Raw genomic sequence first — 26099 nt, forward strand, 5'->3', positions numbered from 1 at the left:
AGCTGAAAAACATCTGCAGAAGACCTCAATGAGCTTCCAGAAGGGGACACCACCATGTGGGTTTTTTACTTTAGACATGAAGTTACCCACAGAATATGACAGGGGCAACCACGTGAGACATATTGTACAACCGTCCTTGAAAATGGATGCATCAGTAGCTGAACACTGACTGCTCGTTTTTCCCCACTGGAGGGCGAGCTGACACAGGCTTAGTGAGAAGACCTGGCCAAAACCAACAACCTGCAGTTATGTTTGCATACTGAAATGATACAACAATACCAAAATTACTACAGTAACAGTTTGAAAGTCTGTATCTGATCACTTTAAGGGTTCACAATTTGGACTTTTTATGCATCATGTCTCTATTTAGGCACTAAAACAGTCACTGATGAGTTCTACAAGTATGTGAACATCATTTGTTACTAATATGTGGATTTATTACTATTTTTGTTTGCCTATTTTCATTTTTACTGTTTTTACAGTTTTTGCTATAGATAGATAGATAGATAAAACACTAAAATAGTATATACAATTATATATATATATATATATATATGTATATATATATGTATGTATATATATATATATATATATATATATATATATATATATATATATATATATATATATATATATATATAGACATATACATAGATAGATAGATAGATAGATAGATAGATAGATAGATAGATAGATAGATAGATAACCCCAGACCTATATACTGTCATAAATGACAAAGACCAGCAGATAAACCTTACATTTAAGAAGCTGGGAAATTTTTTTCACAATTTTGCTTGAAGAATGACTAATTAATCCCAATGTTGCTTTATCAAAAAGTAGTTGCAGCTGATTTTCTTTTCATTGCATCTCCATATGAAAAGTGGAAAATTAAAATAACGTTCATTTTATATCATGAAAGGATTTAAGTTAGGAATGAGAACAATCTCTAATTAGTAATAAAATGGCCGTAACGTTAATTCGGCATGGTTAATCATAACTAAATGTGTTGTTTCCTCAGTAGGCTGTTTGTCAGAATGGGTGATGAAGCGACTCTTTGGTGTGACTCATCATAATAAAACGCACAGTCATGATTCCAGTCCTCACACGGTGTAACTGGGACATAAGTTACAAGCCTACTCATGATGTTTATTTTTATCATTTGACAGACTTTATTAATAAACCATTTCCTACCAGGTGTCTCGGCTGCGCTGAGTGGCAGTCGCTTCTCCCTCCTCATTGGCTGAAGCCGGCGTGACGTCAGATCTCCGCGAGGGTGCCGAGCGGTGCTGAGGCGGCGGCGTGTGGACAGCTGAGTGTGTCTGGACTGTCAGAGCCGGACCCGCATCATCCGACCTGATAACAGAGTTATGAAGCTTATTGATCCGAGTCGCAGATGTCGCGTAACAGCGCGGGAAAATAAGAGCTTCCTGATGCAGCTTTGACGTCAAAGGTGCGTCGAGATGAGATGATTTTAAATATTTTTTTAAAATATTGTTAGGTTGCAGGATATTTGGTCCAAATCAGGCTATTTGGAAGAAGAGGATGGATATCACCTCCGGCTGCAGACTGATTTCAGGTAGGTGTGTTATTATTGTAATAAAAGCAGCAGAGACTCTGCTCATGTGATGGATGCTTCAAAATACAGGAGCGCTCGTCTTCATATGTGCTTTAGCTACTTTGCCTTGAAGTCAATTATTCAGCTGTGTCTTGATGCTAATTTGTCTTACTTCATGTGAGGTTTAAGTGTGTTTGTGTGTGTGTGTGTGTGTGTGTGTGTGAGAGAGAGAGAGATGCTACTTCTGTCATGGTGTGTTCAGTGTCTCATGATGTCTAACATGTTGTCCTACTTGCATATTTCACCATCACAGATGCCTTCATACTGTACTCTCCCCACCGAACCTTCCTCCTCTCTTCATCCGTGTAAATCTATGTCACTTTTCAGATCCAGTATCATGTGATCATGTGTCCTTTTAATTGGCATCTCACTGAAACTTTTCCTCGCATGATTATGGACCCAAAATGAGCTGTGATGTCTCCATTATAGAGAGCAGCAACCCAGCTGACAAGCGTCAACATCGTCTGTCTCCAAGCACGAGAACCAAAATTTAAAAAAAAAAGAAAAAGGGGGCACTCCACAGTCCCATCCTTCATGTGAGATGGCTGACTTGACCTGACAGACGAATATCCAGTGAAATATCCCCAGTTAATCACGACCGTCTCCATCCCAGCGTGCTCCAGTATCCAGACGACAATTGTGCCGCAATTTCGGGGGCAACAGTGGAGTCTGTGCGGTGGAGTTGTTAGTCCTCTGCAGCCAGCTAGTCAGTCACGCTGGCCTACTTTTCTCTTCTGGTATTGAACTATTGAACTGTTGAGGATAAGATGGATGAGACACGACAGGATCGAGAATTATTCCATTCGTCTTTCATATTTCATCGCCAGAGATTTTTTAATCCAACCGATCAAATGACAACATGTGGATTTAGAGTAAAGTGTGTGAATGCCTTTTTAAAAAAGGACGTCCAAAAGCATTCTCTTCCGTTCTCTTCCTCACCTACACCTTCACTCAAAACTGTGGGGGATTCAGTGTCTTGCTCAAGGACAAAACACGAGCTCTATAATTAAGGTCCTACCTGCTCTGCCTCCTGAGCTACAGCCATAAATAGGATGCTTTGCTGTGCAGTTCAGCAATAAGCAAACAGTAGCCTGATTTTTTTTAAACCAGCTTGATGGCCAATCACATCTGAATATCTGGTTGCGATGTAAGTCACGATTAAAGCGGGAACGTTGTGACACATTTACCTTCATCAAAAACAACGCAGCGCCTGTGATTTGGATGTTGCACTGACATAGAACTTGGTCTCTTCTGTTGTAGAGCAGATTTCTAAGTCTTCTAAAATGCTTGATTCTCAACATTTTGTTGTTTGAATCGACGCTCTTAGGAAGGTTCACCAAAGACCCGCAGCGAAGCCACGTGCATCCACTTTTTATACTGATCAGATGAAGCGACGGCTGACCGACATGGCTGAATGTTACAGCCCCAACAGCACAACACAAACAACGGGCTCAACCCAATGACCAGCGATATGCAAGGAGGGCATCGTACCTGAGGATTAGTTTGTCAAGCAAAGTGATTTTACCTAACTTTACTAAATAATAATGTCGTATATTCAGTCTATGTTCCTCCAAAACACAGGATTCAAACCATCAGCTCGTCATCAAGCTCTGCCGAAGCCTGATACCAAGCCATTCACTTGAATCAGGTGTGCTGGAGCAGGGAAACATCTACAACACGCAGGGCAGGGCGGCCCAGGAACAGGACTGAAACACACTCAACGGAACTAACAAACAAAACAGGGAAAATAACTCTTAAGATGGTCAGACACTGCTTTGTCTGGAAGAGAGAGTCCCTCCTCCACCAGACTGTCTTAAAAAAAAAAAGGGCAGGGCCACCTACTAGTCAGCCAATCATGAGACACTGCACAGATTCTTCGTTCTGAACATCTCGACCTATAGCTTCCCAACCAGAAATCACCATCACTGGCTAAGTGGAGATGAAGAGAGGTGGACCCCTCTGCTCTGAAACAGTGACGCCAGCAGCTCAACAGTCAAAGCCCAGTGAGTGATGTTGTCCCGTCTGTAAGCAGCTCGTTCAATACTTCAGGAATCTCTATTGCACCTGTTTACCAGGCAAGAAGGCGAGAGCGCTCTGTCAGCCTGTAAATGCACAGTAAGCTGCAGAGAAAATGCAAAATATACATAAAACACTGTCATATGGCTGTTTTAACCTCTAGGTGCTTCTGTCGTGCATCGTGCCTTAAACAAGTTTACCAGAGATGCTATTTATGATTAAAAGAGTCCTGCAAAGGTCGTTTTTCCATCAGTAATTCGATGTGTTTACTACCCGTTGCCATGGAAAAGCTGTTGTTTATCCCGGGGACATGATGAGGATTACCTCCTCGTGGTCGTCGGCAGCAGATGTTGCTCAGATTGTTTACACATTAAAACCAGAACAATAACACAGCAGTGTGACGGCCACAGCCTGACGCACGATGTGAAGGGCCAAAAACAGGATGTTACTTCTATGGTGTTGGATTTTCTGCTCATGGTTTTCAGTCTCGTTTAAATTCACAACACAGCACCAGGCCGAGGGCAGATATCAGTGAATGGTGTGGGATTGTATCCTAGCAACATTAATGGTCACCGATAACTTAAATCCTATTCTTCGTCTGCATGGCTTATATTTGACTTGTTTAGCATACAACCGCTTTAAAGTTGTGTTTCATGACAGGATGATGATCATTATTCATTTTGTTTCTGTTTCAGGCTTGATGTCTGTAAATTCAATAGTAATGCAGACGAATTTGGTGGAGCTGCATTAACTAAACTGATGTGAAAATGTATTTACTCTTAGCGGCGCCAGCGGTGTGTCTCTGCAGTGCAGCTGCCCTAGTTACAGAGCCGCTGAGTATCTGTGAGAGACGGTGGTTGGCCCAGGCGGAGAGAGGAGGAGTTTGTTAATGGTTGACTGAATTATGGAGGCGAGGCTGTGCTGAGGGCGACAAGCAGACAGCAGAGCGGGACTGTGACTGGAGGACCAGAGATGCGATGTGAGGGAGCAGTCGCCTGAAGTTGTGCTTTATGTTTGCAACTTTTTCTTTTCTGCCGGGATGCTTTTACACCCAAACATTAAATGCATTATTTTTTTCAAACTACAGTCCATAATGAGGTCTCTGAGGCTTAAAGCTTGTCACAGCATTATAGCTAAGAGGGTCCATTGAGGGCAGAAAACAAAAGAAAAAATCAAGAAGCACATCCTCAGAGAGATCAACATCAACGCTTCACGCAACAAAAGATATCATTTATACAGATTACACTCACATGCAGCATTAAAACATGTCTCCAGGGTCCGACTGTGCATAATTGAAAACACTTTTACACAAATACAGGAGAGCCATGTCTGCTCATAGGGCCAGGTCTAAACTTGTGGTAGTGAAATCTACATTCAGTTCACAGGCAAGAGCACTGTGGCGTTGTGTGGTGATACATTTTAGAGTGTTTTTGTCATTATCACTAACACAGATTTGAGCAAATTTGTGCTCAAAATCTGAGACGCAATTCTTTTTTGTGCACAAAAAATGTCTGTAAATGTTCCCTTCAACTCGTGACAAATGGGAGCATCATATTAATTGAACAATTGCGCGTTTCAGTGTTAAACCTAACCCGTCCTTGCTAGTGAGAGACTGAGCCTTTTCGAGGATGTTCCTTTCATACCTAATCGCATACCCCAACTCAATCACCTGTGACCAGTGAACCTATTTATCTGTGAAATGTTCCAAACATTCCACAACCTTCCCAGTCATTTGTTGCTCCTGTCCCAACTTGTTTGAAAACGTGGTGCTGGCATCAAATTCAGAACAAGCAAACCATTTCAATGTAGTATTTGTCTAAAAGGATAAGCAAAATGATTACATCCTGTTATATTTATGTTTTATACCGCATACCAACTTTTTGGAATCGGGGGTTTGCAAGTCTAACTGCCCTAAAACTTCCCTTATAGACCCCGGAACCACTTATTATATGTTCCGATTTGTGACGTGAACAGTTTGTTTCTGTTCATACTGTCTCATGAGCTGCAGGAAATTAGTCACGAGCCTTCATTCTCGCGACTGATTTCACGCATTTTTTTTTTATAGGTGCAACATTCTAGTTGAAAACATTGAAATGAACTAAAATCAATCAAAGAATGTGAAGAATTAACAGTCATGACGTTGTGATGTCTGTCTCTTGTGTTGTAGAGATACACTATCTACCCAAATTAGCATGCTAACCAGCCAGCCCGGGGCCCACTCTGGCCCAGTGCCCCTTTGCGAGGTTTGTAAACACCAACACGTCCCAAGCTCCAGGTCCAGACTGTTAGCTGCACGGCTAATTCAGCAAACTAGCTAAGGGCAGCCACAATTACGGCGGTTACTCTCGTAGTATACTGCTCCCCATTTGCTTTTAGCAGGAATTTGACAGGAGGCCAATTCTTACATATTGCATCTTGAATTCTCGGTATTATATTCTTAAGGAGTGGGTTTAATGCATTCCCATCACCATGACAACCAATCTGAGTTCAGACTGAACACACAGGAGCAGTAGTAGAAACTGACTGTTTCATGTATTTTATATATCCGCACATATAATCTATATGTATCCACCTTTGTACTCTGTATGCATGAAACCCCCCTCTGAGGTCACATTTAAAGCAGATCCATCACACTCAGAAGCAATTCTCTTCTTTTCTTTCAGGATTAAATTTTAGGAGCATGGAGACACTTTCCATGGCCCAGCCTCATCCAGCATCATGATTGGGACGTCCAGTCTCTCAGGGGACACCCTGATAGCATGCCACTTCCCCGTGGTTCAACTTCCCACTTGGCAACTTCCTGTCCAGGCCCTGTGCAGCACGGCAAAGAGGCCCGGCCGGTTGTGCTCAGTGGGCCTGACCCGAGCCGTGTCCCTCCCAGAGCAAGACTCGCTGAACCGAGAGCATGCCTTCACCGGCGGCAGAAAACATTTCTCCAGCAGCTACAGTATTCTCAACGAGGACCGGGCGGAGGAGGAAGGGGGCAGTGACAGCAGCGGGAGGTATGACTCCAACTCGTCACCTGAGGAGACGAGTTCCCATCTGAAGAAGGAAAGCTCTGGAGCCCGAGGCAGCCTGCGATCACACAACTCATTTCTTCCCAACGCAGACCTCGACGAGGATGAGGAAGATGAAGATAGTGATGGAGGTAATCTACACAGATATCACGAGGACTCATCCTTTGTGTTGCATGGAAATTCCAACTGGCCTGTGAGTAATGGTGCCAGGAACTATACAATGTCCCGCAGGGATGTGGACAGTGAATGGAGCAACGAAGGGACCATGTTGGGTACTCAGACTGACAGAAAGTGGCTCTCTAACCAGCCCAACCAGCTGGACTCACTGCAGGCTGAGTGCCAGTGCTTTCATGGCAGCAGATCTGGCACCGTAGCTTACGGAGAGCATGACTCAGACAGACTGAAGGATAACATGTCCTGCTGCATCCACAGCCAACACAAATGTTCCCCAGAGCTGTTCTCCAACGGCCACACAGAGTATGTCAGCGACTCCTCCTGCAACAGCTCTGATGGCGTCTTGGTTAACTTCTGCACCATCTACAACCGGAGCAACAATCCTGCCACGCCTCATGATCTCAGCAGTCCTGCAGTTCACCCCTCTCAGTCATCTGAGGGATCCGTGTTCCTCAACCTCCAACCTGTTCCAAAAACTCCAGCCGAGGACCTCCGACACTCTCCTGGAAAAGAGGGGGTTGACACTACGCCCTCTGCTTCCTGCTGGTCTCCTCAGGGCCTCGACTCAAACTGCAATCTTTACTCCCTGGAGCCGCTACCCCCTGGTCTCTCCTCTCTGGAGGTATCCGACCTGACTGCTTGTCTACAAAGCCAGGCCACGCTGGCCATCGGGACCAACCAGAAGTACTACAAGCTTGTGACTTGTGACCTCTCCTCCCAGTCGCCCAGCCCAGCCTGGTCCAGCCACACCAGCTGCCCCGAGGTTCAGAGCAGAAGTAGCCCCTTCCCTCCCTCCGAGCACCTCTTTGTTGACCATAAGAAGGAGGCACAACATAAAGAAGTCAAGAAGGTAATGTTGGAATGAGACACCTCTTTTCTTATAACTGAATTAGATGGTATAGGTGTGCTCAACATTTTTACAAGGAAAATGTAAAAAAAAAATAAATAATGCACAGCTATTTAAAAAATGAGGTTGTTGCGGTTAGGTCTTAACCCCATACAAACGTTTTCCAACATCATACCAACATCTTCTATTGTTTCTGAATCCCCATCAGGAGAGAGAAGATCAGCAAAAGGAGAAGAGGTTCTCCGCCGCACAGTGCAGCGCCGGGTTTGACTGCTCTCAGCTGCAGACCTATGATTACCAAGTCGCCACCACCTCCACTGACAAAGCCCTCTGCAGGAAGAAGCATACAGACAGCATCCAAAGCTTCTCCCACTCGCCCTGTTCGCTGTGCCCCAGCCAGTGTAGCCCACATAGCAGTAAGCGCCAAGGCACAAGCATGGCATCCACACAGCCATCTGTGATCCTGGACCGGGAGCACTGTGATACTGATGCTGCTGAGAGGGGTAAGGCAATCAATAAGAGATTTTTTTTTGCATGTGTTGCACTGTTTTATAAATGAGGAAAAAAATCTAACATCCGTTCCAAATAGAGATTCTGTTTCAATGCCGCAGACAAATATTTTCCGTGTTTACTGAGCCTAAAACCAATGCATGGAGATAGCCAACCCAAAGTGTCAGTATGACAACCCAGGAATGAGACTAAACAATCAGCTAGCTGAATATGGAAAAGGTAGAAACATAGTTGGTGTCTGCGCTCAGTTACAGGTAGGACTAAACTCAGCACTCACCAGAGACGTTGGTTATTTCCGTACAGCGTCTTTCCCTTTTCCTCTTTCCTCTCTCTTCCTCCAGTGAGCAGTCAACAAAGACGATAATTTACATAACATGACTATATACCGTCTTAGATTTTGTGTTTCGTGATGTGATATCAATGTTGTCTTTTCCTGGCTAAAAAGGTAGCATTACAGTTTAGTGATATGATTTTCTAAACCTACTTAAATATTCTACCTATTCTTATACTAGCCTTTACCCACTTTTCCACTACAGTATTGTTGTAAGGCCTATTTTGTCACCTAGTCTTAAAACGTATGAAGTGCTTTTGAGAAGATTTTAAACTTGTGCAAATACTCTTTGCATTGATCTTGCATGTAATCACACCAGGCCATCTTCATGTTTCGTGGATGACTGTTTGCCATAGAATTAATATGTGTCCAACGGTGATTATCAGATAACAAAAACTGCTGTTCACGCTATTTTTTGTATCCATTCCCTACTTTTCAGGAGCATGTGCATCGGAAAATGAAGTGGTGCGCTTCAGTAAGGCCCAGAGACCAACCTCGCTGCCCATCCAGCCGTTTGTCCTCGTCCCTGCAGACAAACCCCAGGCCCAACACTTGGGCTGCCTTCTGGAGCAGTACATGAACCAGAAGAGCAGCAAGTCTGGCAGCTCCCAGTCAGGCTTCAAGTTCAAGGGCAAAAGGAGTCAATGCTTCTCTAATCTCCAGCTGTCACCTATGGGGGGACACTACCCCGTCTTCCTGGAGGCTCCCTCGAGCTCTGACACCTGCTCCACCTGCACGCCGAGTCCAGAGTGCTTCAGCCGCAGACACACGTGGAGCCAGTCCAGCAGAGGCCAAGGACACCCAAGTCCATGTACATCAAAAAGCAGCCTGGATCCAGGTCACAGCAGCCCAAAGCCACCACAGGTTCAGGTGCAGGATAGAATGAGCCCGCACTCAGGCAAAACTCCGACTTTTATAAATCTGACCCAAGCCCCAAATCAGCCCAGTCTAGTTAAAATCCCCACCTACCAGGACCTTATTAACCTCACACCTGAGCAGAGCCGTGCGATCAGTCAGCCCCAGACACACACCTCCCACCATACAATATTCTCTCATACACCACCCACTTTAACCCTAACCACTGACACCCATCACCCAAACCTGCAGGCGTCCCTGTCTCCCCCAGAGAAGAAGCTCCCTCAGTACCAGGCAGCACCTGCAGCTGACTCCGGCTTTTTTCACAGTAGCTTTACAGCTGCCCTCTCCTCAGTAGCTCCTCTCTCCTCTTTAAGTTCCCTGCTATCGTTTGCTGCTTCCGGGCTGCACACACAGCAAATCCCGGAGAATGCCGGGAAAAGTCAGAGTCAACACAGTGAATCTCTGATCCTGAGCGACAAGCCGCCCACGGAGTTCTGCCTCTCACCCGAAACATCTTATGAGTCCATGTCTATCAGCCATCTTCAGAGGAGAGGTGAGGTCAACGAATCACTGGTACACTATATCAGTTTGTATCAAAACCTGATGTGAAATGGAGTATGCCGTACAGTGAATTCTGAACGGGGTTAAAAGTGACCCAGTAACAGTAACGACTGTATCCCTCCTTGATTGGATTGTCTATCCAGTGATAAGCGTTTGAGAGCAGCAATAAAAACTCACTGTGCTGCAGCAGTGCCTTCAATACCCTGAAGGGGCTTCCTCTCAAACATGACCTATTTTTAACTCTCCCTGCACATGATTGGCCGAGCCTTCTGCTCTGTAGCCTATGTGTGTGCGCGCGACTGCGAGCTCCAACAGAAGGACGAGAGGGAGAGTGATGCAGTAGAAACAGTGTTAATGATTTATAACACACCTAATCATTTTGTTTCAGCGCCACTACCATATGGTCCACCCGGTGCAAATTTGATTACATAAATGTGAGCCTTCTGCAATGGATAATCAGCGATGGAGACATTAGCAGCAGTGGTTAACAGTCTGTGTGGTGCAGCACTGCAGGCGGCATCAACATGCATAAAGAATTCACCGTGACATTTGCAGAGGCTAGAGATGAAGAAAGGGAGGCAAGGGAGAGGGGAGTCAAGGAGGATCGTTGCTAAAATGGAAAACTCACCCTTTCATCTGGAGTTCTTGAGCACATTTGCATTCGTGCAATATGATAATGAACCCAGACGCCATCTCTCTCTCTCTCTCTCACATGTTGTATGCATTGACCTAGTTAGCGAGGTGAAAATCTAAATCCTAAAGGGATTTTTCTTTGTTGAGTCATTTTTTTCAGCAGCACCAACAGTAATATCACTGCAACCTTCTTTCAATATAAATCAAGAATTGATCTTGACATCAGTCTGCGAAGAGGACAGACAGAACAAGAAGAAAACAGCTTATTTTATTTCACAGCATCCCAGTTTTTTTTTTATTGGTGTTGCGACATGTACTGTAGCAATTTCGCCCAAACATGGAAGCATCAGCTCATCCAACCACTGTCCTTGTCCACTGTCTTTAGGTTTACTGAGGTCTGTGAGCCGGGCGGTGGATTTGATCATGGCTCATTTTGGCAGCAGCAGAGACCCTGAAGAAAAGGTATAAATTGGCAGAGCGAAGCAGCATCACAATGGAAAAGTGCCAAGCTAATATTACTTACATTCATGGACTGGAGTCAAATAACTTGTGTCAGCAGGAAATATACTGTATTATACTCATATTTCTCTCCTCTTGCCACAGATGCGTTTGGGTAACAGCTCGCGCAGTCCCACAATCGCCGGTCTGGTCCTGGAACATTTGTGTCCAGCGATCCAGAATATTCTAGAGGACGGTCTAAGGGATCACAAACTGGATTTAATCATCGGGCAGCGGCGCAACCACTCCTGGAGTGTGGTAGAAATCTCTACTAGGATTGGTAACTAGTGGTCATGATTCAAAAGTCGTCAGTGTCCTAGTTGTCTATTTGTTGTGAGCTTTTTGATGAACTCTTCTGTCCAACTCTGCCACAGGTCCGTCCACCAGGGTCCTTCACAGCCTGGTCACCAAAATCAGACTATGTCCTCAGCTCACCAGCCACTGTATGAGACTGAGAGCCTTCCTCATGGGCCTGCTAAAGTAAATACTGCAGCACCCTTTGATCGTACTGATGATGTGAAAAATGCTAATAGAATTACTGTGCATATTTATCTTTTGTTGGTCATTTTCTTTCTTCTAGCTTGAGAGCTTTGGAGTTCTGGCTCAGTCACCTCCAGAGTCAAAAAGGTGAGCACACAGTCAATTTGCTGTACCACTTATTTTTGGCCACACTGCACTGTATCAGCAAGGCACAGTGTCAGATGGTGATCAGTTGGACGTTTGGGTGACCACTTTGGCACTGAAAAATGTCATGTCAGCATGATGTTAGCAGTTAGCTCCATTGAAGCCTTGCATAGCAGCTAGTTAACGCATTATATAATAATATAATAAAAGGAGAATACAGAAACCTAAACTAAACTAAACACAGTAATGGAGGACAAACCATAATGCCATGGGGAACACATCAACAACACAGAGAACAGACACAGAGACAAAGGTTTAAAAAATCAACTGATGTACCACTGGAGTACACAGAAAAAGGGCGGGGAAAAAACAAAGGCATAGTGACACATGACACCCAGTCCGCAAAATAAAATAAGGAAACAACCAAAAACCCAAAACATCAAAATCAGCATGAGGGCACAACAAGCTCATCACTGAAAATATTTTCCCAGACACGGCGCTACAAGCTTAAAAACAAGTGAAGTTTATGGCTGAATCTTTTTTCATCAGATATCTTAGTTACAAAAAGATTGAGCTAGCAAGGTTTCGTGTTTATTTGTGGGGTGTTCATTCAGTTTGGAAAATCCAACGAACGCTGGAAAGTGTTAACGTTAGCTACAGTTGGTTGGCTGACTTAACAGGGACTAGAAATCGTCTCTGCTGCTTCGGTAAGTTGTTATTAAGGTTTGGCCTATTTGCTGGAGTAGTAAACTATGTCTCCTGATGTGACGGAATGTTCTCCAGTCATTAGTCAGACCCCATTTATTTCCAGGCAAACAGATCACGTGAGAAAAATTCCCCAGAATAGGATGAATACCTTTTGATTATATCATTTATTTTGTCTGTAACCTTTACCAACAAATTATTGCATATGTTTGCTCACACTCACTACTGTCTCCACAGATGTAGTGACTACATACTACCATTCTTGGGGCTTCCTGTCCACGTCACTGGGTCAGTGTCAGCCCTTGTTTCAGGAGCTGCTTCTTCTTCTGCAGCCGCTCTCTGTGATGCCCTTTGACCTCAACTTGCTCCTGGAGCCCCGACTGTTACGTAACAGACAGCTGTGTTCGGAGGAGGAAGGTGTTTCTCCACCTCCGCCGTGCTCAGCCCTCCTCGTGACCAGCTGGCCATTACTGCAAGCTGACAAAAAGGTAGACCGTACCGGCAGTGGTCAACAAACTGAGACGTCACAGCAGACAGTTCTGCATCACCAAGATGAGAGACTCAGTTCCGAACGGATGCAGGCCAACAGGAGTCCATTGTTAGCTCCTATTCCAGAGTGGTGGCCGAAAGAGTCTGACCTAATAGACGGTGTGGATGAAGCAGAGGACTGTAGCCAGAATAATGCAGACGCGTGGTCGCAAATAAGTATGGACAGCAGGCAAGAAGAGAGGAAGGGAGAGAAAGACAATGACACACCGAATTCATCGACTTGTGTCCGGGATGAGAGTCCGTGTCAGGGCTGGCCTCGCTGGGCCAAACTGTTCGGAGCAGCTGATACTCCCACCAGGACAGACACCCTTTCTCACAGTCAGATTGGAGCACAAACAAGGAGGTAAGAACCTGAGATTTTTTTTTTAAATTTCATTGTGAGACTTGGATGCAGATTAATGGAGGACAGACGCTGCAACACTCGACTCATAACAAATAACTCTTTATTGTTGCTTTCGTAGGTGCAAGCGACCATCACAGTGGCTGCATTTGGACAGATCGCAGCTCGGACTGTTGGCTCAGTCCATCAGGTCAATGAAGCTTGGAGGAGGTCAGACTGAGAGGGATTCTTGAAAACTAAAGCCTCTGTGGGTGGAGGACATAGCAGAGGCTATTTACTGTAATAACAAAAAGTCGTAACTGCATGATAATACATACACAGTGCTCGGTCACACTGCCAAACTGAACAGAAAGCACACAACATACAGGATTAACAGCTTCGGCAACGGCCCACATTCATCAAGCTCTGCGTTGCACCAACTATTCTTAAACTAATCGCTGAGTTTGAGTGCATCCTTTTCTGTTCTTAGCATCCAAATGTAATAATCAGGTTGTGTAATGTAATAATTACAACTATGGGGAAAACTATAAAGGAAACATCTGTATCACTGTCAGGAAGGAAGCAGGAAGTCGTTGTAGCATCGCAAGGGACTCCTTAAAATGTTGGCATTGTGCCTGGGGGCGGTGCCTTACGTCCTGCGTCAGCTCTCATTGGGTGTCTTCTCACTTGTAACTTCAAACAGAGATGATTTTTGCGATCATCATCATCTGTTCGTGTACCATATGTAATCAATTATTATTATTTTAATCCAAGTCATTATTTTTTCCTAAACTGGAGTAGTTTTCTTGCCTGAACTGTGACTGAAAACTGAAAATAATCTCTTGAGATACCTGCAAACAATAAATCTACTAAGTCTAAAAGTAAGTCCTTCTGAAGGCGCTACAACAGGATAATATTGATTGGTTTAAAGCAGCCAGACCTTTCTCCGGCGCTGACACAGCGCTGTGGAACAACTGCTCTCTGTGTAAGAAATGTTTGTGTGGTGCAACAAGTTTTATAAATCTGCACTTAGTCAAAACTTAGTAAAGGCTTAATTAGAACTTTCGAACAGCTGGTGCAAACATCTCCTGGTGTGAATGACTCGAGTTCCTTCGGTCGTTGTTTTATCGGTGTACATTTTGTGTATTTTGTGCTGATACTAGTTGTGAGATAAAGCCTCATGAATGCGGTCGGAAGAGGCAGGATCACTTTCCACAGTCGATCCTGAACTCTTTTCCAGGACGCAGCTTGATGAATGAGGGCCGATTCCCCTATTTGCAATTGCACTTGGAGATAATTGTAAGTAGGCGCCTCTGTTATTTAACTCTCCTTGTTCCTGTAGGCTGAATATCAATCACAAAATGTGAATATCGACCTGCTGTAGACTGTTGGACATTCTCGTGGTGCAAAACTTTCCATTTCTCATAAGTCACTGTCATTCTCTCCATAACTGTACCTTTAATCTGTAGGTGGAAAAAAAAAGCGAGCAATACACTCATACTAGTGCCAAATATGTGACACACCAGCCGTGTGGATTGTCTGTGATGTTTTATTTCCGGTCATTTGCTTTCTTGAGCAAAGTCCCAGCATGGATTTACCGTAGGTGCATGAGTTACAACCATACAGTACAGTTCTTCAGTACTTACTAGATCTCTTATCCTCCTGTTAGTGTTTTTATAGCTGTGGAGTTTTGGACATTTGCTGACACTGACATTGACAGTGTGTGGAACTGCTTGGTATATACAGTAGTATGTCTTCCAGTGAAGTTTGTTCAGTTGCACAAATTTTAGCCACCTTGTGGCTGTTTCAGGTATTTACGTGTGTCAGGTATCTTTTGGTAGAGTGGTGTAAGGTAAGAAAGAGGAAAGAAAAGAAAATGTGTTTTTCTCCATTTGTGAAATATAGATTTTTTAATGTTCTGCAATAATGTGAAGTCTGTGAAACTGCTCCACCTAGTATCATTTTTGTCGTCCTCTGAATGCTTCCTCTATTGCCCAGTGACAATCAAAGTCTGTTAATAAAGACTTAACATATTAATCCGTCTTCTTCTTGTCACAGTGAACAGCACAGGAGTTCAGTCATGTGCCACATATTTCCAATACAAAATATCCAACACAAACTGTCAGGACTTCCTGATAACCTACATTTGACTCATGCCACAACTTCATCATGCCAGTAATCATCATTTTATTGATGGTTTTATGACTTCCACCTGATGCCGCTCTTTTCCAGTGCATTCTTGGACAGCTGACCAAAGGTTTGTCCATACATGAACTTGTATCCTGTGGGATAGTTAGACATGCTTTAACTGTATATCAAGATGGCAGTTCACCCCAAAATCCCAAATACATATTTGTCTAGTTCCATTCTATTCACTGGACTATAATGGAACTTGACGGAACTCTGCTTCTGGAGCTCGAAGTGCCAGAAAAATACATTTGATAAACTGAACTGCAATGTCTCTTTCTAGGAATCATGACACAGTTACTCAAGATGATGTACTGACCTTTTTGTGAGCAGTTTCATGCAGACAAGTTTAGTCTTTCTCTCAAATCTCACTTGCCAACTGTATCACTACCGAGAAGGAAGTGTGCATCTACTCACGGGCAAGAGGCTTGTGCTCGTGACCGTGTGTGATGTAAACATAAATGGGGTCATGACTCATTTTTGGCTTTTTGAGCACCACAAGTTGGTTTCATTCTAGTTTCATTATATTCAAGTGAAGGCAGACCTACTGAATCTCAACTCACACCAAAACAATCTAGATGGATAAAAAGCACTACAGCTTAGAGGGAAAATGTGTATTTTTTATTTTGGGGTGAACGGACCCTCTAAATTCAAATGAATAAATCACATGACTTCATGGTGTGAAATGTGTTGCTAACACCAACACTGACCTGGGATGTGTCCTGTGAATGATGGCACCACACCCCTGTTGGATGGATCGATCGTGGGCAAGGGAGTTAGCGTGCTGCTCCTCCTCCCTGCGAAGTCCTGGGTGGTGGGGTCTTCTCGCTGCTGCTTCCCAAACTGGATCAGTGCCTGGTTGGTGATCATGGGGTAACCTTTGCCAAACAGGAAGCGAGATTTTGGCACATGTCCTGTGAAACCTGGAAAAAGACATGACTCAGTGAGCTGATGGTGTATTTTTAGGAATTCTTAGGCATGGTGTGCAAGAGATAGGAAGTGTGAAAGACATTATAAATATCGTTCATATAAATGTAGATAACTATATGTGCAATATGAGAAGGGATCATACTGGCTTTTTACTGGAACCAACTGTCAGTTCTCGTTGTGGTACCTGAGATGAAGCACTTGCACGGGTCGTCATCATCCATGGAGTATGGTTTTCCAGTTGGGGTGAAGGACTTTAAGGGCTTGTAGTCAAACACTTTGTTGGAGATTGCTATCAAAGGGGGTTTCGGCCTCTGGACAAACATGCATGACTCAGGTATTACACAAGCTCTATGATCAAAAATGATGATGTACGGGACCTGTTTAAGCTTTAACAGAAAGTTTGTTAAGGGAACAAAGATTCTACAGAACAATATATATATATATATATATATATATATATATATATATATATATATATATATATATATATATATATATATATATGTGTACATATATATATATATATACATATAACACCAATAAACACAGGTTTAATGTTGACTTATTTCAAGTTTGTGCAATGAATGGAAATTTATGCCACAAGACAAAGTACTACTGCTAATTCCCTTTAATTGTCTAAAAAAGTTAAATTTATTTGGATCTCAGAGACATAATACATGAATCTGTTGTTGGTCCCTCTGGAAAGCTGACCACCTCTCATTCTTTTTAATAGGGGGGATTACATTACAGTGAAACTGGAGTTCCACCATGGATAATTGAACAAGTGTGAACCTATTCAGAGCTGCCATGTCAACATGTATGTGTGTGTTTGTGCGGAGGCGGGGGGGGGGGGCAATAGTGCAAGAACATGTGTGTTTGGGTTACCTCAAACTGTTGGCGGCTAGTGTTGGCAACAGCTGGCAGGTGTGATGACTGCCGCTGGAGCTTCGAACGGCCCTCCTGGTAAAACTCAGAGAGCGCTTTACGACATGCTTCAGAGTAGCTGCAGGCGAAGTAGTTCTGACGTTTTGGAATGAAGCCTAAAACACCAACAGGTGACATCAGAGCTGATTCACCTCAAATTCCAGTGGCTTCGAGCCATGAAGCCAAAAACCAAAATAAGGGCTTTTACTTTGAAATCACCATTGCAAAACACTACTAATATGGCTGCTAATATGGACGATGAGAACATTCTCATGTTCTCATCGTCTCATGTTTGTTGTGCTGTAGAGGTTCACATATTTGAATGATTATTGCATTGACACATGCAGCCGAGTGACACTTATTTCACAACGTAACTCGGTAATTGGCTTGTAACTGTATGAAATCACTTCCCATGAGGTGTTCAGTTACTGTGTTGACCTCCTGCTGTGTAAGTGTGCGATACCTGCCTGTGTATCCTGGTATCACTTTCTTCAGGTTACAGTCAGAGAGAGCACTGCTGGACCCTGCAACGGGGACGTGACCCGAGTGGAGGACCGGACGACTGGAGCGGTTCACATCAGGACTGGTCAGCAGCTCGGCTGTGAGGTGGCCATAAGACTTCCCCACAGTGTACTTGAGCTGTGGGCAGTAACCTGAGTACCTGAAAACACCAGGCAGTCACAAACGAGGCAGAAGCTTTAGGGGTAATGAAATTCAAACTCAGAATTTGAATATTTACAATACTAATGAGGAAATAATACAAACACATAGATATTTATTTCTTCGTAACTGAATAAACAAGTTACCAGAGGAAAATAAGGTCCCAGAACACTGTTTGAAGCTAGAAAGGTGGCAGGGTCCGCCACATATAAACAAAGTGTGTTGTCCTCCAAGACCAGTTTGTTTATACAGTGTATTTAGCCACGAAAACAAAGAAAGTTTGTTAATTTAGTTTGTTTAGGCATAAAATAAATAAATAAATGAATAAAAAATGTAAATGTCTTCCTCAAAACTACATAGTGCACCTTTAACACTTTATCATTAATAAAAGGTCAATAAAAGGATAATTAAACTTCAGTTAATGAGTTAGTTGCTTAATAAATGGTTCACGAAGCATTTCATTGTTTGGTTACAGTAAAATAACTAACACATTTACACGTTGTTACACGTTAATAAACCTTTAAACTCTCTGGATTAATAGTTTACAAAGAGTGTTGTTGTTTGCTGACAGTGAAATCACTATGAACTTATAGTTGAATTGCTTATAAGTTAACTATACTCCTCGGTTTATCACAAATATTTAAAAATCAGCACATCTGGAGCCGCACGATGTTCACTGTCCAGGTAGGGTGTGACACTGTAATCTGAAAAGTAACTTGTCACTCAAGTCCCTGGTATTTAGTTGAGGGGACGTATCAAGTTGCATCAAACGGAAATTTACAAAGTATGATATGATATTTTTCAGTCCGCCGCAGTACCAAGTACAATCATGCAACATCAATGATTTCATCCCTAACATCAACATTACCTCCTGACCCGTGGCGTTCAGCAGACATGTACTCACCCTGGGATGTAGTGTGGATCAGCTGTGACCAGAACTTTGCTAAATTTAGGGGCGTACCGGTCCATGTCGGGAGCTGCAGCAGCGGGTCGGGTCGGCGCTGTTTACTGGTTGCTACACAGATTCAAACACAAACACACACACACACACACACACGGAGCTCAGTGACTTTAAACCGCTGACGTCTCACCAACACGTTTTCTGCAACGATTTAAAAAAAAAAATAGCATTGTTGTCCTACGAGACGGCGTGCAGTGGAGATAATTGAATACGTTTATAGTCCTGGTACCGACTCACAACGTTCATTTGATGTCAAACCCAGCTGTATTGTCGCCATGCAGACTTTTTGTTGATTTGCAAACCGTGGTGTCACACTGGTTTTAAATAACAATAATTTCAATGGATTTAAATGATTACAGATCAAACATGGAGAGTTACTGGTGTCTTTTAAACAGATAGATGTTTTATTTTTATTTTTTTAGAAATGCTCAACAACGACCCCTAGTGGCTGAATATGATGTGGAGGAATGTTTACAGTGACCAGGAGGCTGAGATACTGTAAAGACCTTATTTATTTATTTATAAAAATAGAAAACACTGATCATTAACAAATAACTGGAAAATTAAACATAGGTAAAGTAAGTTTAATTAAAGTCCTCCCCTTATCTTAATAATTTAAAGTATAAGTATTTATTTATTAATTTTCTATGTGTGAATAGTGGCTGCACAATTAGAAATGTGAAACAAAGTAGCATTACACAACAGACATGAAGAAATATCCATTCATCATGACTTCTTTAGTGAAAAAGAAACTGGATGCCACAGCAATGATTCCCGCGTCACATTGGTAGTATCCATCAAAAATAATCACGCTCAAGTAATAATAATAATAATAATAATAATCAAATGAAATTATATTTCATTCACATGTAAAATCTTCCTCTAATTCAAGTAAATTATTTTTATGCAAAGTGTTTTTATAAATCACAGCTTTTCTATCATGTTCAATCGACGTGAATAAATTAGACAACTTAGTTTGCCTAAATTAAGTTAATGCATTACTGTTCATAAAAGTAATGCCCAACATATTGCATTTTATGAGTGATTGAAATACATCCAGTAGAGTCAATGTTTTAGGGACATTATTGTTTGGGTGCATAATGTGCTGCCGTAGTGTTAATTACAAATGTTTAATCATTCATTTAATATTCAATAAAAACCTAAATAGTGTTTTCAAACCATCGAGAATAACACATTAAAGGTGCAGTATGTAATTTTGGGGAAGAAATTTAGAAGATCAGAAGACTGATTTAGAAACCAAATAAAAAAATCTCATTGTCCTCATGACTGACTAAACTGAATAAACAAACTGACCTTAAAGGACGACGCAGTTTCATACTGTTTTACTTTGTTTACATGTGGCGGACAATGCCACCTTTCTAGCTTTAAACTGTGTTCTGGGGACTTTATTTTCATCTGAGAACAGCTTGTTTATTCAGATGTGGAATTTTAAATTTGTTTATTGTTGGTGGAATAGTTATTATTCATTGCCGAGCACTGATTTAGAATAACCTGCATCTGTTTTGTGTTTCCTGGATCGTGGGTGTGTGTGTGTGTGTGTGTGATAAGATGACCCACCCTGTCACAGTTCACCCAGGCGATGTAGATCAAATCAGCTCACGGGAGTGTCCATTCTCCACATTCCTCTCAGATAGTTCTTACCGGACTGACGAAATACCGTCTACTTTCCTTACAGTCCCCCTTCTCACACACTCACATACCATAACACTGTATATCCACTGAGGAATTCAAACGTATTGTGTTACTCAGTCTCGTGCTCTCACACTCTCTGTCAAAGCTTCCATCTCAACCTGTGACAAAGCTTAATGTCTGAGACTTCCTCGTTTTATCTGTTTTATCAGCATTCCCCTACAGCACCTCCGTGTCTAAAAGGCTCTCCTCGGCTGAAGTTGTGTTGTCTGCGCACACACGTGCAGGGTAAATCTATATGATCATGTCACGGCTTGTTCCTGTTATGTCTTGTATTTCTTACAGATGTGACGACAAATCCAACAATTCAAACAACACCACAGATGAGTCACTGTTTTTTTTCCCAGGATTGAGTGACAGGAGGGAGCAGGTATGAACACGCAGCTCCCGCGCTGTGACAGGACAGATGTTGGGGATGGGCGGGGTGAAGGACCAGAGGCGGATCACACGGGATGTTTTGAATTCTACTCCAGTCAAAGACTGCGTAGGCTGTCTTTAACTAGTGTGCATTTTCCAGTCTGAGTTCAGACACAGGGGAAGGTGTGAGGCACAGCGGTTTGGAGATGAATCTTTACAGGAGCTTTGGAAACCTCATGGAGGCTTGGGTTACTGAGGGAGGCCAGAGTCCAGACTCAGAGTGGCTTGGAAATAACGATGAAGACCCTTCTACACCGTCCTCTGACACAGGGACAAACCTGCGCTCAGAATCTGTGGACTCTGGCGTGGAGACAGCCAGCTCCGACACGTCCTTCCTTGCTACGTCCTGCTCCATCTCAACAGACAGAGCAGAAATAGACACATTCACACCGGAGAGAGGAGGACTCACTCCAGCCTCAGCGTCACAGTCTCCCGTCCTGTCCTCTCCTCCACCTTCCTCTTCTACCTTGCACCAAAAAGTGGAGCAAGCTCTGCAGAGGACTGACTCCAAACACCTAAAGGACAATCCAGAGCCCCTCACAGTGGAGGCGGTGCTCCGGCGACGACCTCGAGCATCTTTTCAACCCAGAAGGCACACATCGGACTTAGTGAGAGGTCAAAGGCCGGGGAGCTTTGGGCTATGGACAACGGTCAACCCAGCAGAGCCCATGAGGCTGACGCGCAGACGACCAGCGTCTATGATTTGTGACAGGCAGCCAGTTCGGAAAAGATTAGAGGTGAGATATGTTTATGTCACAAACCAAACTATGTTCAAATATTTACGAATTTAGCCTTTTAAGGAAAAACAGGAGTGATACAAACATTTCCATGATGTGTTTCACTTCTCTTTGTGCTTATTTGGAAGCAGTTTCAGTATGACCTCAGTTTCGGCCTAACATGTACGGTCTTGCACAGCTCACACAGGCTTGTAACTGTAAACGGAAAGCCTGGAAGAAAGTCCCCGAGGTGTGACAAGGCCTCTACTTTCTTACCTTAGTTAGAAGGTTGCAACACACAGAGTTCGCTCTCAAATCTAAAGTAGGACAGGCATGTCATTACTCACGCAGGATCTCTTTCATGCTCGCAACCCGTCATGAGCCCGTCTGCGGTGTGGGGGATCATAAACCAGTCTGCCCAGGTGACTTAACGCCCACAGGCATCAGAGGAATGGACATGTCATGTGGGGGAATTTGAGCAGTCTGCGTGGCTTTAGACACACGTTGTTGGCCACAGAGCGGAAGAAATGTGTCTTGATTTGAAATGAGATTTTGAGCAAAGGTGTAAAAGAAGAATGGAGACATTCCTCATTACACTTGCGATGAGTCATTGAGCGACAAACAGGTCCTGCTGACAGCACAATTAGGTATTGAAACAACTGGATTAAGCGAACCAGCTGGATCCAATTAACTTCTTAAAGTTGTTTTAGTCTGTGGGTGTGTGTGCACACTGTTCGTTTGTCTGAAAGCTATCATTAAAAAGGCTTTGAGAAATGCAATAGGCTGCGGAGAAGTCACACAATGTAAAGTTGTCATAATTACTGAATTACATAACGAGCTACTGATATTTTGCAATTAATTTAATGTAATTACGGTTTAATCACCCTGTTGGTATTTCATTGTTCTGATCAAAGTTAATACTAAGGTCAAGTCATATTTAATATTATCATTTACTGTCATCCATATCCTCATATTACACACATCAAACTCCCATAAAATATCGACAAATGATTTGGATATTATATTTCATCAGTATTAGTATTTTACTTCTTATCTTTTATTGTATTCTTCTACTTTCATTTACTGTTTGTGCTGAATGAAGTTACGATAAACAAAAATTTCACCGATAAAATGTTTCATAGTCAGCAAATAACTTACAAGCGAAATGAGATTAAAATATTCTTGAGTTGCAGCACCAAGCTCTCTGAGGCTGTACTTTGGATAAGCAGTGCTTGGAGCTAAATGCTAACCTCAGCATGCTAACATGCTACAGGTGACAATGTTAGCTTAGCCAGTTTAGCGTTTAACATGTTGGCCATCTTAGTTTAGCAATTAGTATGTTATTGTCTGCTAATTGGCACTCAATGTCAATCGCATTAGTTTTGCTGGTGTAAAACAAAGTAAGTTGAAATATGTAGACATCAAAACCACAAATCAACATTGGGCAGATGTTGAGATACTTTAGTCTGAACCAAAGTGGTGGATAGGCTGACCAACACTACTACATGGTTAAAATCTGCCACAGGATAATGTCCCCCATGTTTTGTTGCCTCCGTCATGGAGGGCTGTTTGTTGGTTGGTTGGTTTGTGAGCAGAATAACACAAAAACTGCTGAAAGGATTTCAATGAAACTTGAATGGAGGATAGGTCTCAGATCAGAATAGAACCCATTAACTTTTGCAGGTCTGGTTGAAGGGACAGATGCAGGAATTTTTTTTAACATGTTCAACATTATGAGATAGTGAGGTTTTTAACATTTTCATTAATTTCTCAGAGAATAATGCATGGATCTTTATGAGAAACATCAATGGTTTATAGGTTGCTGGTGTCTATGAGTGAGAGTTTGATGTAGACCCTGAGCTTAAATTACAGAGAAACACTTGCGGGTGATACAAAATTTAGAGTGATACAAGGTTATCCAGTTTGATATTGGATGAGGCTTGAATTAAAGAGCCTGGGTGGAGGTATACGCTCTAATGTTTGCCAATTTTTGTTTAGACTACAGTGCTTTGCAACTTTGAATTCCAGCTTGACTAAACTCGTAAAGCTACATTATATTTCTATTCTACGAGGTAACATTCTCTTGCTCGATGATCTGTGCAGGACCTCGGCGAGGAGGAAGGGAAAGGACTGAGTCCCGGGCTCAGCTACCTGGAGCAGGTGTGCCAAATGTTAGAGGAGGTTGCCAGACAGCAGATGCACAACCAAGCGTTACAAATGGATGCGAATGCCTCGCGGGAGCATCAAGACATGGAGGAGAGCCAGGTGAAGACATTCACTTACACATCTCTGAAAGGCAATTATCAAGGAGTCACAGATTCCACGTCAGGCTGGCCGGCTTTATAAACATGCCATGAGCTTGTCAATCTGGTAATGATAGGATATCATCCTGTAGCCTGAGGAGTTAATACAGATCAAAGCATGACAATATTGTTTTTGTTGCCGCTTGGCTCTTGTTCAGGCCTGCCAGTCTGACTCTAAAGCTGCTGAGGAGGACCCCTCTTCTTGTCAGAGTCTTGAAAGAGCTCAGCAAACTTCCAGAGAACCCCAGCAGAAGAAAGATCATCGTCTCGGACACTTTCGGCAGAGATCAACCTCGGACACGAGCCTTGCAACACTACATTTAAGTGAGTCCCAATCGACCTATTTCCATTTTCACCTTCTGTGTTGATATATTTTGTCTATTCGGTATCTTCCTGTGTGCAAATTGATTGCCGGTGTGATGTTCATGTGTTTACCATGGCTGTATGTGTGTGCTTGGTGCAGGACGGCTGAATGCAGACTGCAGGGGGCAGCAGCTGAGTACAAATGACCTGCTGGAGAAGATAGAGGAGGACCACGAGAAGCAGGTAGAATACACTCAAATGCATAATCAAAACAACAGCCATTATTTGTTAATAAGATAGATGTTCTATTTTTGTCCTCATCGACTTCTCTCTATTTTGATCCACAAATATATATTTAATGATTGTGTCTTTTCAGGAGTCTAAAAAAGAAGAGAATCACAAAACCTACAAAAACTGGCTTTACAAAATTGGGTCTCTCAGAAGAGACGAGTCTGCCGCGAAAGATTTAAAAAGGTGAGATATTGTATTTATATCTGTAACCTCTAATGCGGCAGAAACATTAATCTCACATGATGCATGATGCTCTGAGGAAATGTGTGTCCTGCTCCAACATGGCAGCCGGCCACAGAGACGCAGTGGTCCGGAGGTAATGCACAGTAGACGCAGAGGCTTTGCTGGGAGTTCTTTTTCAACCTGTGCTTCTGCTCCTCTTGAACATTGTGTCCCCTGCTTTTTCATGAACTTTAGCTTACATACTGCTCGCAGATTTTCCACAATGGTTTTTTCAGCCCTGTTTCATGAATTTTTTATCCACACAGCCAACAGATGCAGCCATCTGAGAAAAACTCGGCCCGGAGACGGTTGAGCCAGCTGTTCAGGAGGAACAGGAGGAAAACTCTGCCCGTGTAAATGATGACGGGTGTTTTCGGTTTCGGCTCTGAAGAGGAGAAAGACTTCCTTTAAGTCCGAGCACTGTCGCTGCTTTCAAACTGACTGCCTGCTCAGCTCCTGTGAGGGAGCAGTCTGCCATGTTTATTTATTGCCTGCTACCTGTGCCCTCATTATTTATACCGATAAACAATATGGTTTCTATAAAATTGTGATGGGGATCCAATTTCTCACAATACCACACAGCTTGGAATACACATATCAACCTTGTATATATGTATGTTTTGCAAATCTGTAAAGACTACTGGCACTGTGCAGTCTCCAGTATATTATTCTGTAAATGTCAAGATATCTGATGTAAATATAACTCTCTGTTTGAAATTCTTATTCATTTGTCTTGGTCTATATTTCTGTGTTATGAGAGAAACATGCTTCAGATCCATCAAATACCCAGATACTGAATGTGCATGTGACTGCACCCTGTGGTTAAATATGTGATCAACTAATTGTTTCAGATTTGTACTATATTAATGGATTACATTGAGGGGCTTTTTAATGGGTTGTCTGCATGACTTAAAGGGTAACTCCATAGATGCTCACATGTTCTACCGCATATGTGAAAAAAGTAGCATAAAGCCTTTTGTGGCTCCAGAAGAAGCTGCGTGCGATTACCTGGAGTGATGTCACTCAGGCTAAATTGCACTGTGGGTAATGTAGGCCAGTTTAGGAAAGGGGTCCACTCCGGTAACACTGATGGACACATTATCGACAATAACCAGAGAAATCGCTTTTATTCCACACATTCTACTTCCTTTTCAAAACGCGCTGCCTACATTACCCACAATGCAACCTAGCCGCTGAGCGACTTCACTAGAGACAGTT

At 42.9% G+C, this 26099-nt stretch overlaps 3 protein-coding genes across 7 annotated transcripts; 2 read left to right on the forward strand and 1 right to left on the reverse strand.

Annotated features, from left to right (window-relative positions):
* The first annotated feature begins 1243 nt into the window (after nucleotides 1-1243).
* On the forward strand, nucleotides 1244-15294 carry LOC115592449 (iporin). Of its 5 annotated transcripts, none has more exons than XM_030435171.1 (11): nucleotides 1244-1576; nucleotides 4415-4610; nucleotides 6295-7672; nucleotides 7878-8172; nucleotides 8950-9921; nucleotides 10948-11024; nucleotides 11166-11340; nucleotides 11435-11540; nucleotides 11641-11687; nucleotides 12627-13281; nucleotides 13400-15294. In XM_030435171.1, the coding sequence occupies exons 3-11, from the start codon at nucleotides 6350-6352 to the stop codon at nucleotides 13509-13511; spliced, it is 3762 nt and encodes a 1253-aa protein (XP_030291031.1). In that variant the 5' UTR covers nucleotides 1244-1576; nucleotides 4415-4610; nucleotides 6295-6349; the 3' UTR covers nucleotides 13512-15294. The 5 variants fall into 5 exon arrangements, with proteins under 5 accessions (XP_030291031.1, XP_030291032.1, XP_030291033.1 ...); XM_030435172.1 differs by lacking the exon at nucleotides 4415-4610 and adding an exon at nucleotides 5799-5874; XM_030435173.1 differs by lacking the exon at nucleotides 4415-4610 and having other exon boundaries at nucleotides 1244-1450.
* Nucleotides 15295-15420: 126 nt separating this feature from the next.
* cimip2b (ciliary microtubule inner protein 2B) lies at nucleotides 15421-18979 on the reverse strand. The gene is made up of 6 exons (XM_030435176.1): nucleotides 18863-18979; nucleotides 17766-17959; nucleotides 17260-17414; nucleotides 16559-16685; nucleotides 16155-16367; nucleotides 15421-15539 (listed from the first exon to the last, which is right to left on the reverse strand). Exons 1-6 carry the CDS (start codon nucleotides 18925-18927, stop codon nucleotides 15457-15459), a joined length of 837 nt encoding a protein of 278 aa, XP_030291036.1. The 5' UTR covers nucleotides 18928-18979; the 3' UTR covers nucleotides 15421-15456.
* A 2014-nt stretch (nucleotides 18980-20993) lies between these two features.
* On the forward strand, nucleotides 20994-25604 carry LOC115592450 (uncharacterized). The gene is made up of 7 exons (XM_030435175.1): nucleotides 20994-20999; nucleotides 21147-21783; nucleotides 23866-24027; nucleotides 24224-24389; nucleotides 24529-24611; nucleotides 24745-24842; nucleotides 25148-25604. The coding sequence occupies exons 2-7, from the start codon at nucleotides 21193-21195 to the stop codon at nucleotides 25236-25238; spliced, it is 1191 nt and encodes a 396-aa protein (XP_030291035.1). The 5' UTR covers nucleotides 20994-20999; nucleotides 21147-21192; the 3' UTR covers nucleotides 25239-25604.
* Nucleotides 25605-26099: the final 495 nt, after the last annotated feature.

The sequence above is a fragment of the Sparus aurata genome, chromosome 12, assembly GCF_900880675.1.
Source record: "Sparus aurata chromosome 12, fSpaAur1.1, whole genome shotgun sequence".
Classification (NCBI taxonomy): domain Eukaryota; kingdom Metazoa; phylum Chordata; class Actinopteri; order Spariformes; family Sparidae; genus Sparus; species Sparus aurata.